This window comes from Pseudochaenichthys georgianus, chromosome 7 (assembly GCF_902827115.2).
Source record: "Pseudochaenichthys georgianus chromosome 7, fPseGeo1.2, whole genome shotgun sequence".
NCBI classification, from domain to species: Eukaryota; Metazoa; Chordata; class Actinopteri; order Perciformes; family Channichthyidae; genus Pseudochaenichthys; species Pseudochaenichthys georgianus.
Genome location: NC_047509.1, coordinates 13375978 through 13390983, shown reverse-complemented (window position 1 = coordinate 13390983; position 15006 = coordinate 13375978). Strand labels below are relative to the sequence as shown.

Below are 15006 nucleotides of genomic sequence, written 5' to 3'. Positions count from 1 at the left end.
GATTTAATTTACCTTAAATGATCACCTTAACTCCATATTACATAAGCTTATCACGATTTGAATATGATGATAGCCTCTAGAAATATAAATGGAAATAAAACACAATGAAACTTAATCAAGCACGAAATAATATTTATTTATTTCCCAACATTCAGTCTGTGGTTAGAGTGCAGCAGGGTAGGGTGGGGTAATGCAGTGGGACATACAGTACAGCAGGCAGAAGCAATCCCACTGTTTGAATACAAGCCTTTGACAATCAGAGCATATTCACCAGGGGGCACTGTTTTACAGAGAGAAGTGAGATGAGCAGATTGCACATTTTCTGGACTCCTCCTCCTCCTCTGTGCAACTCAGCTCCTCTGATTGATCACTGCATCCAAGTGAGTATGCCAACAATAATGATTCCTTCCTCTGCTCACCATGAGTTAGCAGCGAAGGAGGTGGAACAAAACCAGATACAAGTGACAGAGAACAGAAATCTCTTACTACTGGAAGTATTTCACCAAAGCAGAAGATTCTGCATAATATCCTATAAAAGTCCAATTCAAACCGAATTGATGAAATAATGTACATCAAAGCAACCCCTCCACCATCTTAACATTCCCAAAAAAAAAATACAAATATAAAGTACGAGAAAACTGTACATTTCACAGCTTGGCAGAATTGGGTTGCTGAAACCTTTTAAATGAATCGTGTATATGTGAAATATCCAACCATTGTAGCTTTATTGTTTATCTTTGCTTTATGGAACATGACAAATTGGGCATGCTTGTTGGTGATACAAAATGACAGGTGGGGAAACCCACTATATACAGTGTAGGAAACTCTTAAACATAGGTTAGAATTAAGGGAGACCATATGTTGTGCAAATCTCCTGCAATAAGTATCGTTTGAATTTTGCAATATATTACTGAAAATGGAAAAAAAAACTCCAAAGCAACTCCAAAGCAACCTGTGAAACAAGGCAATAACACTGCTTTGTTCGTGCCTCATTTGTTAATTTCATTTGAGGAGGTTTTCATATTTAAAGTACCATTGTATGTGAATATTATGCTAAATTGTACAGTAGAATCACCTCAGACAATAGCAGCATCAAAGAAAAATCAAGCTTTTAAACAGCAAACAATTTAAAAACTGGTGATTGCACAAAACATTTCACTTGAAGTGTATGCCGAGTAATCAGATAGCCTATTTGAAAGAGCAGTTCGCAGTAGTGGCATGTTTGCTTGGTGGTTTGTAATGTTTAGAATTTGTCCAGTTACTTCTGTCTGTTGCTTTGTGATTTATAACTTTGTTGAACTCTCAGCTTGCTCCTCTGCACACAGAGATAAGGCTTGTGGCAAGGCCACGATCAAAGCTTTGTGGAGGGGTTAAATTGCACTTTTTAGCCTCTAGCCTTGACAATAATTGCTACATTCTGATCAAAACACTACCAGAGAAATAAACTGTACAAAGAACTGTGTACAGTATATATGGCTCTGGACACTGCCTTTCTTTAGAGCACAAGGCTACAACACTGCCAACTCCCATGCATCAGTTGTCCTATCAAAAAGAGGCTGCGTCCCACCGAACCATTTAACCTGAAAGAGTGGATTTGTCTGCTGGCGTAATATTTTTCCTTCTCTCATCAGTCTCACATTAACTGTTTGTTTCTGCAAGGCAATGGTACATCTCACCACTATGGCATTCCATCTGTCACAGGGGTGTAAAGTAAACAAGGGTTAAAACATGATTTTATTATTTTAAATAAGAGCATATACTTTGTTAATAGTGCAGTTCTACAAGGGCATTCATATGTAAACCAAAAAGAAAAGTGTCTGTAATGCATTAAAATATAAGAAGAGACTGCACTCAAGCTACCCTAAAATAAAAATAACTTGAATACAGACATGCTTTGTTCACAGAAAAAATAAAAGAATCAATAAATCAATGTTCAAGGCACTACATTCCTTCAAATATCTTCATCATAAATACTGTCCGGTTACTGTATCTCACACCACTGGTATTTGGATTCCAATGTAGTGTTTAAAGTGTACGTAACAAAAAAAGGGGAGAACTGCAGTAATAAAGAGTAAAGTAATGTTTGCTTTTCGTGACTGCAGACAAGTAGTCTTGTATGGCTAAGTTTAGTCAAAACCAAAGCCAAAAAGCATTAGATATCAGACATACATACTTAACAAATACTGTATACACAAACTTACACATACAAATTAACCACAGATATAAGTGTTGCTGAAAGAATATCAACACTTTACAATATCAGATTATGTACATGTGTGGCTCTGATGAAGCAGAATGGAGTGGAGTTGGACTATCGTGCCCTTACACATGAACAAATATTAGGTAGCAGATTAGGTAGTCCTAGCGGTGTTTGGACAGTGGCCATTCTCGGGCTCGTGCATGAGGTTGTAGGCTTGGTTTGCCGTTGGGACATAGGGCATCGTTCTTGCAGCACCGAGCAGGCCTACAGGACCCCCGGACCCTACAGGACTGGGCATGCCGGACCACTGCTGCGGGTAAAGAGGGCCAGGAGCCATCCCGTACCCAGGAGGGAGCGCTGCCGAGTTGGGAGCTAGGTTTGAGGGCGTACCGGGGCCTAAAGCAGCAGTCAGGGGGCAGGAAAGAGGCAGCTGGAACTTGCGGGGACCGACATGGCATTTCATCTGAAACAGAAGGGAGTTGTTGTACAAAGTAGTGCATAGACCGCCTCAAAAGTCAGAGATCAAAGTACAACCGACGCTTCATCATCTATCCCTGAGTGCACATCTTCATTTCGAGTACCTCTTGTGCAGCTGCTCCCACGGGCGACACACTGCCCTCCAGGTCCTGCTGGCGTCTCTGCTGTTTCATCTGGTTGAGGGAGGGCCGCGGCTGATTGGCTGCCGCAACAGTCTCCTTCGTCCAGTCGTCTACCAGCTTGTGAAGATCGTCTGTGAACGTGCCTCTCTTGTTGTTGCTGTTATTGGTCTGGACCTGAGCGAGCCGTGTGATTGGCTGGGGTGATGGCGAGGGTGTGGCGAATGCCGGCTGTGTCTGACTGGAGGCCGTCTGAGCGGTGGTGGTGTGGGGAGAAGACCCTGAAAACACACAAAAAGGTCTTCAAATCTGGCCAGTTCGACAATATTAACTGTCAAATCAATTGGCTGCTGTTTGGCGTCATTTCAGTCACTTTTGAAAAAAATAGTCCAAATCATTCAGTTGAGGCTAGAGTAAAAGTGTGTACACAAATATTTGTCCAACATAGCAGCCAAAGGATTGTAACAAATTACTTCCAAGAGTAGTAATAGCCAAATGAAATGTTTGATATGCAAGCAGTGACACAATTGAGCAATCGCTACATTAACACCGCCATGCAAAAAAACATCAAATATAAAACAATGAACAATCTGTACCCACATTTTCAAACACAACACAACATTTCCCAGGTGCCAAAACAAAAAATAAAGTGCACATACAAACATAAGGAGGACTTAAGTAGTGAGGACAGAGTAAGAAAGACAGAGAGTAAGAAAGTAAATGAGATAGTTACTACTACTGCGCTCTTTGCCTAGACATAGTCGTTTCAGAGTGGACCCTATAAGAAGGTAAAACAAGACAGAAACAGTTAGGCCAGGACACACTGCACACCACACGGATGTGGACAAGCTGCTTCATAAGCACATTCAGCTATCAAACAATTGGGGAGAGAGAGGGAGGGAAGAGGAGGACAAGGGGTTTAAAAGTGAGGAGGACTGGAAGAAGCAGCCTAGATGTTCTCCTAAAGATGGGCAACCATTTGTAAAGCTCACTATTACAACTTGTACCTGACCAGCTTAAGAAATGGAAAGCACTCTTAGCTTTGGTTGTCAAATGGTTCTTCCATTACTTTAACCACGTCAGTATGAAAACCATCATATTTTATGCTGCCTTATAAGATAACTTTTTCAAACAATGTTCTGTTTAAGTCATCACGTCTGATCAAATGCAGTCACTATCATTTTACTCGCCTTTCCAAATAAGGCGTAAGATTTCTTTGATTTTATTTATACATTTTTAGTCTATTAGTTGGTGCGAGACCATAACCACAAGATAAGCGTTTTCTAAGAAAGGAAGACTGGATTCTGGATTAAAAGAGATCCCTTAGTCGATGCGACAATGCCTGTGAAACAAAACGTGAAACCAAAATAAATCAAACTGAAAGAGCACACAGATACTAGCTGGAACTCATCGGTCAGCAACATGCAGGTAACTCAGGAGACGTGGAAAGAGGGAAAAAGTAATAGTTGATGATACAGCCCTTCACATGGCGGAGCAAGTCTCCATCAGTGCCCTGCCTGGCACCATGCACGTCTTCTGCGTCCAAACATGAGGGACAGAGTCTCCTCTAGCACAGCAAAGAGCCCTGCCTATCAGGGAGGGCTGGGGGGGGCTGAGTTAGTATATAGAGGATTGCTGACTTGGCAAAGTGCCTTAACTTGGGAGATGTTAAACAATCAAAATTAACAGTGGATGGAAAAAACAACAACAAATAAATAGGGAATAAAGGGCGTTTGTCATTCTCTCTCTCAGGTGTACACGGGCACACCGTCTTGTTTTAGACGTGACATCGGCCCATGTTTGGAGAGGACTAGCCCAGTGCGCTTATAGGGTCTGTTTTTTGTAAGCCAGAAGCGCTGCACAAAGCATTTGTATGAGGGGGAGTGGGCATTATACCCACTAATGAATGGTTATGAATGCGAAACAGTGGTTCTGTAAATTGTGGATTGTTGCCAGAGGAATACCTATAATATCCAGAGCCAGAGTCACGCACACCCAAGACATGTTTCCTTTTTAATCTTCAAGCCAAAAAGCTGTCCTGTTGATTTAAGGGTCAGACAGATGTAATGCTAACTAGCACATGACCAAAACCCTTTTTAAAAACGGCTTCACGAAGACAGCAAAAAGTAGGTACAAAAATATCACAAGAACTTCTATTTTTTTGTTTACATTATTATTTTAAATAATTTCAAGCACCTTTAATGACTTGACTATACACTCTTTCCAGGAAGTGATACATACGACAGAGCTAAAAGCGCACTAACTACCTTAAAGTGCCACAATAAAGTGTCAACAATGCTTCTGCAATGTCGATCAGCAATAACAGGTTAAGGGACTTGTAGTAGAGTCATAAGCTAAAACAGACAGAACTGTTTCCTGCTTCACTGAATGCTTGAAGATAAAAAGGAAACATTTCCTGGCTGCACATGTTCTCTCTTCCTGGTGGCATGTGCCTATGTTGGCTAGATTCAGCTGACTTTGTAGATACGACTTTTAAATACAAAAATCCTCAGACGTTAATTATCACATCGAACACGACGTTTAAAGTCGTCAAGGGAGGGGTTGAGTGTGAGGAAGAGAAAATGGGGGATGTCAGGAAGGGGGGCCTGTGAGGAGGATGGAATAGAGGATCCACAATATTACAGAGATATTTAAACATGGTGATCGAAGAGAGGCAGGTTAAACAAAGAGAAGATGGGAATGAGTGAGGGTAAATAGAAAAGAACAAATACAAACAGATGGACAGAGACACAGGTCCACTGAGGAATCTAGTGCGTGGTTTGCTACTAGATTTATAGGTGACTCTCTCTGACGTTTGGTGGTAAACCGTCCAGCCTGTAAAAATGAATATAAGAGGGAAGAAGAGAAGAAACAAGAGACACTTTGTAAAAGTGTACAGAGACTGGGTTGAGAAACCCCACCATAAAAAGCAACAGCACAGGAAAATAAGGAGTGCACAATATACAGGAGCCTAGTATTTTATGCAATGATTCATTAGACATTTCAGACAATAATTAAGAATGAAAGAGTGTTTTTAGGGGAGCGGGGAAACACAGGTTTCAGGGTTTGACCCCAATATTTGTTTGTTTTATTTTAATAGGGTTTCCTTGATAGGGTGAGGTGAAAGCATCTACAGCCTGTAGATGCTTTCACCTCACTGCAGTCCCTTAACATGCTACTGTCATAGAATAAATATATATATATATAAATACAAAAACGCACTACAACCTAAGAGTCAAGTAAAGAATTCCACTTGAAACGATAAAATAATAGTAATAAGGAATAAAGTAATAATAATATGAGTAAAGTATTTTGGCATAAATTAAAAACAAAACACAACATTTGAAAGCATGACATCAGCCAGTTACACACACAACATAGACATTGACTGAGTCTATGATCTATCAAAGAAATCTATTAATAATGACGTCTTTTGATTTAGATGAGCTAACGGCCCGTCTACACGGCGGCGTGCGTTGAAGCTTCCAACGCTTCTGCCCATTCACTTTGAATGGGGTGACGTCACTTTTAGCCGAACTGCATCGTGGGAAGCGACGCGGAGCGTTGCTGGCGTGGCTCGCTGCAAAAGTTGAGCAATGTTCAACTTTTGACGCCTCGGCAGAAGCGTCAGCCAATCGAATCATATGCCAGTACAAGCTCTAGCCAATCAAACCGCTGCTTGTGTGTCAGGGGCGGGAGATTCATGTGATTGGTTGTTGGTCGAGTTTCAGACACGCCCGCCGGCAAGCCTCAACGCACGCCGCTGTGTGGACGGGCCGTTAAGAACTCAACAGCTGTGAGCAGCTGATAATACTACAGAGATTACAAGAGGAGATACTGAGGTCAGTAAAATAAGATCCCTTCCCAGTGCTAGCTTCAAAATATTGCCAACCAACTACATAAAGAGCCATGGTTTATTATCGGTCAGTTGTCAGCAGGTGTTTTTGACTTGGTTTTTTAGAAGCCAACAGTACCTGACCAACCATACAATGTATGTATGTAGTATTCAGAGTGGTCCTTCACACAGTACCAATGAGTCTGTGATCCTTCAGGTCTCTTTTGCAAAAGCATGAACACTGTTAAGCCTCGCTAAGCTCCAGTAGCTGTTTGGTAGCTAGCTGTCCCATCCGCACACACATCAGCATGCACTTGAACACATCATGTGTACCTTGGCCTGCTTGGTTAGTCGTCCCGTCTCCGTGTAGCCCAGCGTAGATGTTGTCCGAGGAGAAGGAGCCCTTCAGGGAGCAGGGCTGCTGGGTGTGCACCTGCTCTGGGGCGGCGCTGGTGTGACTGCTGGAGCTGGAGCTGCCACTGGAGTGGGCCGAGCCGTCCGACAAGATGGAGCTCTTCGCCGGGGAACTGGAAGAGCTGGCAGCGCTCTCACCTTGGTGCACAAAAACAAGCAGTGAGTCACTCTGTGAATCACACTCCTACGGTTTTCTGAACCCGACGCCATTCTTGTGTTTTCCACTCGTTTGCTTCAGACTGAAAATGCTCTCCATACACACAAAGCATCACATACACCACTTCTCACCACCCCACTACCTGAGCCCACACACCTTTCCTCTCGCTGGCGGTGCTCAGGTTGTTTTTGAGCTGCTGCACCATGGGATTGAGCAGTTTTCCAGCCTTCAGCTTGTGTTTGCTGGCCTTGCGCCTGCGGCCGCTTGGGGGTGCTGCATGAAGCAAGCCGACATTGGAGGGCAACATTTTACCCAGCTCCGTGTACAAATGCTCAATCTCCCCTCTCTGGAACACCTGCAGCTCAGAAATCTCCTTCATGTGTCTAGTGAGAAGGTGCAGGAGGAAACCAGAGATAGTTGTTAGTCAATGTTGCCGTCTCTTTTTCCAAACATTCCCTCAGTAAGTTACTCTCAGTCCAATTAGGCCTTGTTCATGAGAGTTGCAGCCACAGTACCTGCGTAAAGATCTGTTTTAGTAACTCAAAAACATCTCCATGGCATTTGTAAATCTAACCAATGCTGAAGCCTTTGATGAGCTATGTGCCTAGGAAAAGCATTGTGATGAAGAAAATGAAAAGAACAGTTCTTTGTACATTTAATTTACTCTAATCAAGTCACATACTGTATTTGGATGCATCATGTTATCAACGTGAAATTATCATCATCGCACCTGTGTCTGCGGTACACTGTTGCTAAAAATGAATGTCCTAATTTAAGGATGACATGTGCGCTTAGTGATAATTGGCAATTGTAATCCATTCTGGTTCATTATAAAACTTGAATTGTATTTAAAGTAAGTTATCGATTAGGGTTTTTATTGAAGTGGTAAAGCACACTTATTTTGAATAACTTTGTAATGTGACATCTACTTGACAATCAATATGAGAAGATAGAACGGCTTTGCCAAATGTGTTATGACAACCAGGCAGGCGTGACCATTAACCAATAGCTATCTTCAACATCTGCCGTCTGTTAACATGTGTTTCTGCCAAAATGCAATAATCTAAATCATGCCCAGACTGCTGATGACTATGCAGAGGGGCATAGCTACACACACACACACACACACACACACACACACACACACACACACACACACACACACACACACACACACACACACACACACACACACACACACACACACACACACACACACACACACACACACACACACACACACACACACACACACACACACACACACACACACACACCACACACACACACACCACACACACACACACACACACACACCACACACACACACACACACACACACACACACACACACACACACACACACACACACACACACACACACACACACACACACACACACACACACACACACACACACACACACACACACATTTTGTGTGTTCATTTACTTTTCTCTCAGCTTCTGCAGCTCTTTCCTCATATCTGCATCCTCAAACTCCGAGTCGTTGTCACTGCTGATGTAGGATGAGTGGGCAGGAGGCGAGGTGGCGTGTCCGTTCATTGCCACAGGCGGTCTGCTCGGTGAATCCGAGCTCTGCTCACTTTTGCTCCGGCCAGTGCGCCGCAGGAAGGCCACTGCCCTTTTCATGAGGTCGCTTCCACTGTGCGCAGACGGAGCATGAGCGGGGGGAGCGGGCTGGGCTACACCACTGCTGTCTTCATCTGCCGAGTCAAAGTAGAGGTGAGAGGCATGGTGGTAGCTGTGATGGGTCGGAGTGCCGATGGTCTGGGCCCGGGGGATGTGCCGGGGGGTGAGGTCGGGGCTGGAGGTGGGGGTGACATGATAGAAGTTTGGCGGGGCAGAGTAACGATTGCTGCTGAGGGGTTTGGATGTTCCCTCTTCCTCATGATCAGCTGCAGCCGTCACATTCAATCTGCCCACAGCAAAACAGTCCTTCTCTTTCCTGCCAGGGCCCAGGGTCTGCATGTGAGACCCTCCGGAGCCACTAGAGGGAGCTGGGGAACTGCAGGTGCTGAAACCAGTCATGCTTTTCTCTAAACGACAGATGACATCCGGTGGTGTGGGGATGATCTGGAAGGAAGAGAAGCCCATGTTCATAACAAAATGAGGGTCCATAAACATCATTAACCGATGTTTAGGCCACACACTGAACCGAGGACTAACAATGGCATAAGTCATGACCTGTCATTTCATTTATTTTGGTCAAAGGACATTCATATTTAGCAGATGTGCCACTTTGAGGGTTTTTAAAGTGGAGTCTTACTTGAAAACGGCTTTTAGAGCCATTTGAACCAGAGCTGGTTGTCTCATCTCTTCTGTCCAAAACCCTGTTAGTCGCTGAAAGACAAGGAGACATGTTTTGAACGGTCTCAATACTATTACGCAGTAATCATTTGAAATGGACATTATATAAATAATGTTACCTACCTCCCACTGCAGAGTCACTTATTGCACCCACACTATCCGTCCGCTCAGGAATCTGAGGCTATGAGGGGAAAAGAGAAGAGTGTGTGTGTAGGAGGTTACAATCATTTGAATAGAGGCAAGTGGTACATGGGCTAGATCAGTGTTGTGAGGGGAGCCATTGTTCCCTCCTGACCTCAGTTTTGTTTGAATGAGTCAGACTCTGATTTGTTTTTGGTAGCACACAAAGACACACACAGGAAATGATGCTGTCAGAGAATAACATCAAGATCAATGATGGTGCTGACAGCAGTCCTTTTGTTACCCTAACCTACCTCTTAACCCTTAGATGCATAAGTGGGTCTTTTTTGACCCGGTGAGGTGGTTTTCTTGAAGTATCTTTGTAATTAAAAATGTTTATCATTTCATATTCCAGCTATTCCTAAAAAAAACATGTTTTGGATATCATGCCATTCAAATTGGTAATGTTAAGAAATTGTAGTTTTTGTATTACTACCCCCAAGCTTCCATAAGTGGGTCAAACATGACCCGCATGCATTTTCTATGGGATCCTATGGGAACCTTTGATTCTATCACCTGTTGCGGTCAGGAATACATTCACTGTAGACCACACAGACTACATCACAAGTGACACCTCTCAGGAAGATTATTTTACACAGCAATACCTGATACCTGTCAGTATAAGTATAATAAATAATATTTTTATAGGGATTTTCAAGGATTCAAAATCACTTTACAATATAAGGGAAGGTTAGGGTGGGGGGTATAGGACTATCAAACTTGATCAACCGGCATGGATTGATTGGGGGTGGGCTATGAGTAGACAAGAGGAGATGAGTTTTGAAAAGGGACTGGAATACTGTGAGGGTCTCAGAATAGGGGAGATCTTTGCATCAATATGTTCAAAATGTAAAAAGAAAAATTCAAAAATTCTAAATAGTGAAAAATTAAACATAAAATATTTCTAGTGTGAACCAAAATATAATACTAAATATTATACAAGTGATTTTTTTTTAACCAAAATGACAAAAATGGCATAAAAACACATTATTCTAATACCGGTACTTTTTAACCCACTTATGGAAGAGTGTAGGGTCCAGTCACTCGGGCATCTAAGGGTTAACACGGTATTAGTCTTAATCAAATCAATTATCACACACACAGTGTGTTTACCAGCTGATCCCCTTTCTTCTTTGTTAGTGCCCCCTCAGCGCTCTGGCTGTCTGACACTCCAGGTGTGCTGACTCCCTCTGTGCAGGGGGCTTGGGGGTCCAACGCTATGCCGGTGGGCTGGGATGGAGCATGCTCCTGGTACAACAGGTTTCTCAGCTTCTCATCCAAAGTCTTGATGGTGCGGTCTGTGAACTCCACCCTGCGCGGTCCGTCGCTGTCCGACTCGCCCGGCCCCCCACTCGCCGGCTGCTGGAGGCCGGACCCCTGGCAGGTCTGATGTGCTGGACTCTGCGGCTGGGAGATGACTGTCCCCGGCTGCAGGGGCGTGGCGTAGGGTTGCTGCAGCACCACAGACTGATGGGAGGCCAGCTGAGGGGCTGGGTCTCCAGAAGGACTGTTTTTCTGATTAGATGTCAAACCACTAGCTGCTCCTTTATCGATGGCATTCACAGTCAGAGAGACAGGCGGCACAATAGAGCAGCATGGAATGTCCGATACCAGAGAGGCAGCGGAGATGCAAGGCTCCTCCACAGGGAAGGATGTGTTGTGATGGGCGAGGGCATGTTTGGTTACACAGGGCTGAGGCGGCTGGATCCGGGTTTTGTCAATGTTTTGGTCTTGAGGTTGCACCGAGGTCTGAGGCGCGGGGGGCAGGGAGGAGGAGGAGGACAGGCTTTGGGAGGATAAAGAGGTGACTTGAGTAGCCGCTGAAGCTGTGCTGCTGTTGCGCCTGACTGATGACATGGCAGAGTTTTCAGATTCTGGAGAAATGAAAAAGACCAGTGTTGATTTGGAGTAGAACATACTGGAGTTAAACAGCCAAGGCTGGGAAGAAGAGAGGCTTGCTCTTAAGGGTGCGAGAGTGTTACATCACTGCCTGCTGTCTTCCCCCATCACGCTCTGTCGGCTGGAGTATAAATCCTGCCCTTCATTTCTGCCTCGAACAACTGCAGAAGTACTCTTATATAACTGACCCCAAGGAGCCGACTTTAAAGCATGCACAGCATCTTCACTATCAACAGCAGAGAGTAAGACTCAAACCTGAAAGAGTATATTCTTAGTAGGGAAAGCAGCAGCTCATATTGCTCATTGTAAAGAACTTAGAGTATTGCAAGTGGGTATTCATGATAGTCTGTATTTCGGAGCATGCAGCATACCCTGGGCTGTAGAGGTGTTGGATGTAGTCTTCTCTTTGTCTATAATAGGTGTCTCCGCCACAGGGCAGATGATAAACCAGCGCTTGCCAGTGTGGAGGACTGTGAAGGACACAGAGAAAGAAAAAACTCAGAATTACAAATGTTATAAAAGCAATGAGAACAGAAATGAGATCATTGATACTTTGAAAGCTAGATAAAAAGAGAGAATACATACTTTAAAATGCATTCAATAAATCGTCACAGGCCTCTTAATAAATCGGATGTACAGGGAAGACAGTTTAAATGGATGTTATCAACCATTTTTAGATTGGCAGAGATACAATCTTACTTCCAATCTTTGGGAAGACTTTTGAAGGATGGATTTGAAACATTTTAAAACCACTAAATGCCTTATTTTAGATTGATAAACTTGAGGCCTTAAGACATTTAAACAGAGCCAAGCTGGATTTGTAAAGTGTGAGTGGATTTTATTGGAGTGAATAAATAAGTTCCAGGTGGCTAAAGTTCTTACCATTTTGCTGGTACACCAGCTGTGGTGTGCTTGGTGCAGAAGCCTTCAATCCCTAAAGAAAAGAAAGGATTACTACACTGATCTGATGCAGGCGAGGGCTGAACCTCAAAAGCTAATTCAGTTAGATCAAAATGTCACATCAGCAGGAATGATATTTTTGGCAGCTCTTGTTGTCAGCGCTGCATGCAGAGTCATCCTGAGAGTGCCGTCAGGATGATGTATCAAAGGCACAGGCTCAACTATTAACTGCCAGCAGATCCTCTCTCACCTCTGCTCCCACAGCGCCTTCACTCTGTTTGGGACTGCCTCCGTGGTCAGAGTTCCTCTCGCCCTCGGTGTCCTCACTCAGCATGTCCTCAGCCTTGTCCACAATGTCCTTCAGCTGCTCAATGAACATCTCTTTTTCTAAAGGCAGGATGAAATCATTCTCCACCTGAGGGGCACCATGGAGAAAAGGGCAAAAGGATATTACAGAATTTAGTTTAAAAAGCAATGCTTGAAATAAAACTGTGCCAGGAACAGCAGATGTCTAAGAATTCTTCAGGAGGAAAAACGCATTTAGGAGGGGGAAACCTCGCCAACATTGCACCTTGTAAAGAGTAAACAAACAGATTGAAATTCCAGATATGGTCTCAATAAAAGGCCCCAAGAAAATCCAAGGAGTACTTTTGCATCATTTGTTATGTTTATTAAGTACTTCTGTTTCTTAGGGTTTCATATCATAGAAGTTAAACTTACTGCTAAGTTTAACAAGTAGGCATTTCCCCAGAACAGCTATAATATACATATACAGTTGGTGAAGTAGTTATGACATAAATATGAATGTATCTATCAACATGAGTTCTAAGCCATTACAAAATATTTAAGTAAACTTGCAGCATACAACAGAAACCGTTGCATCAGTTTAGGTGGCAGTTTCCGTCTCCAACATACCATGTACGTGGCAATCTCTTCCGGTGCATCTCCATCCAGGTCAAACTTGAAAGTAACCATTTTGTGGTTATGAGTTTCCAACTGACACTCGACCATCTTATCGCCAGTGTTGCACACCTTTAACAAGATCAGACACACTTAATACATTGTCCACTTGCACATCATTTTTATCAATGATCTTAAACAATGTTTTTCTTGTTGGGAATATCTTCTGGTTACCCACATTGAGCATGCTGAGCTTTGGCCTGTTAATCTTCTCTTGCCGAGAGCGAGTGCGGGTGGACCTGCGATGGTGTTTGCGGACTTTCCCTTCGCCTTTACCTCCGTATGTCCCCTCGTAACCGTCGCTCATCTCCTTCCCCGATGTGGCATCAGAGTTGACACTGGTTTCGGCGAGGAAAGGCAAGACAATCTGTGTTAGTAATGGCTTATTCGTGGAAACACTCTTCATTTTGAGACGATAGTTTCCGACATGCTCAATACTGCTCAGATGAAGATAAAGATGGTGGATTGACAAAAGGAGAAATACTCAAAATGGTGTGTGATAAATGAACAGAAACTATCCAAGTGTGTCACACAATCATCCGGCCACGATAGACAGAAATCTCGTGCTACAAATGATTTTTTACCCCCAAGCACCGATACAGAAATAGTGAAACGGTTTAGTTCTGCTCTGGAAGGCCTGCAGGATTTGGCAAAGTCTGATATATCCACCATTGGTGACGCTAAACTGTACATGAGCTTAAAGAGGGCAGAATAGCTATCTGACATGAAGGAACTATTTACATTTCTAAAACTATAATAACGCTGGTCACAGTGATCGCTGCTATCAGAGTGTTTATCAGAGAAAGTAAGCATTAAGGGCGATCAAAGTGGTCTGTAAACTAATAGCTAGATAGTTAGTAGTCAATCTATTATTTGTGAGGAATAGCGGAACGCCCGCAATGTTTGCTAACGGCAAACAGCCTCTCCACCTTACCTTTTTATAGAGTTTAAGTGTTTTCTTTTCACTTCTTGTTAAAGATGTAAGAGCAATGTGTCCAACCAATGAAAGGTTAAAGTGTTGGTGTGACTACTGCAACATTGTCAACAAGAAAAGCCTATCATTTCTCAAGTCTGAAGTAAGAGAGGACAGACAACTGGTTACGACCGCATGCTTTATGGCAACATTCATTACATTACATGTCACTTGTTAGACGCTTTTATCCAAAGTGACTTACATACTCAGTACTGTGGACAATCCCCACAGGAGAAATTTGGGGTGAAGTGTCTTGCCCAGGGACACAACGACATGCTGACTGCAGTGGGACTCGAACTTGCTATCACCTGATTCGAAGTCCAGCACACTACCCACTGAGCCACAGCGGCTTATTATGCAGAATGCTGCAACATGCGAGAGCTGTTTCTTTTCATCCAAAAAGCATTACTTCGAATTCTTAGAATCAGTGACTGTAATCTGCAAAGACTGCTGGGGGGAAAGATGCTGGTACCTGTCATAGCTTTGTCCTCCAGTGTGTTTCTCTGTGGCTTGATCCTATAGACAATAAATGAAGAGTCAAGCAAAGAGAAGGATTCAAACAA

The 15006-nt window shown here is 43.4% G+C and overlaps 1 protein-coding gene across 8 annotated transcripts in view; it reads right to left on the bottom strand.

The window, feature by feature from the left end:
• Positions 1-115: 115 nt before the first annotated feature.
• LOC117449894 (serine/threonine-protein kinase WNK2) overlaps positions 116-15006 on the bottom strand; it is a 40930-nt gene continuing 26039 nt past the window's right edge. For 5 of the 8 annotated variants that reach the window (XM_034087801.1, XM_034087807.1, XM_034087803.1 and 2 more), the window contains 16 exons: positions 14916-14959; positions 13649-13808; positions 13426-13542; positions 12761-12925; positions 12493-12544; positions 11982-12080; positions 10825-11585; positions 9655-9712; positions 9491-9564; positions 8654-9297; positions 7359-7585; positions 6965-7183; positions 5533-5631; positions 3530-3574; positions 2782-3077; positions 116-2663 (listed from right to left, as the gene is read on the bottom strand). In XM_034087801.1, the coding sequence (XP_033943692.1) occupies positions 2352-2663; positions 2782-3077; positions 3530-3574; positions 5533-5631; positions 6965-7183; positions 7359-7585; positions 8654-9297; positions 9491-9564; positions 9655-9712; positions 10825-11585; positions 11982-12080; positions 12493-12544; positions 12761-12925; positions 13426-13542; positions 13649-13808; positions 14916-14959 (3372 nt within the window). In that variant the 3' untranslated portion in view covers positions 116-2351. The remainder of the gene's footprint in view (positions 2664-2781; positions 3078-3529; positions 3575-5532; positions 5632-6964; positions 7184-7358; positions 7586-8653; positions 9298-9490; positions 9565-9654; positions 9713-10824; positions 11586-11981; positions 12081-12492; positions 12545-12760; positions 12926-13425; positions 13543-13648; positions 13809-14915; positions 14960-15006) is intronic. The other 3 variants (XM_034087804.1, XM_034087805.1, XM_034087806.1) reach the window with 3 other exon arrangements.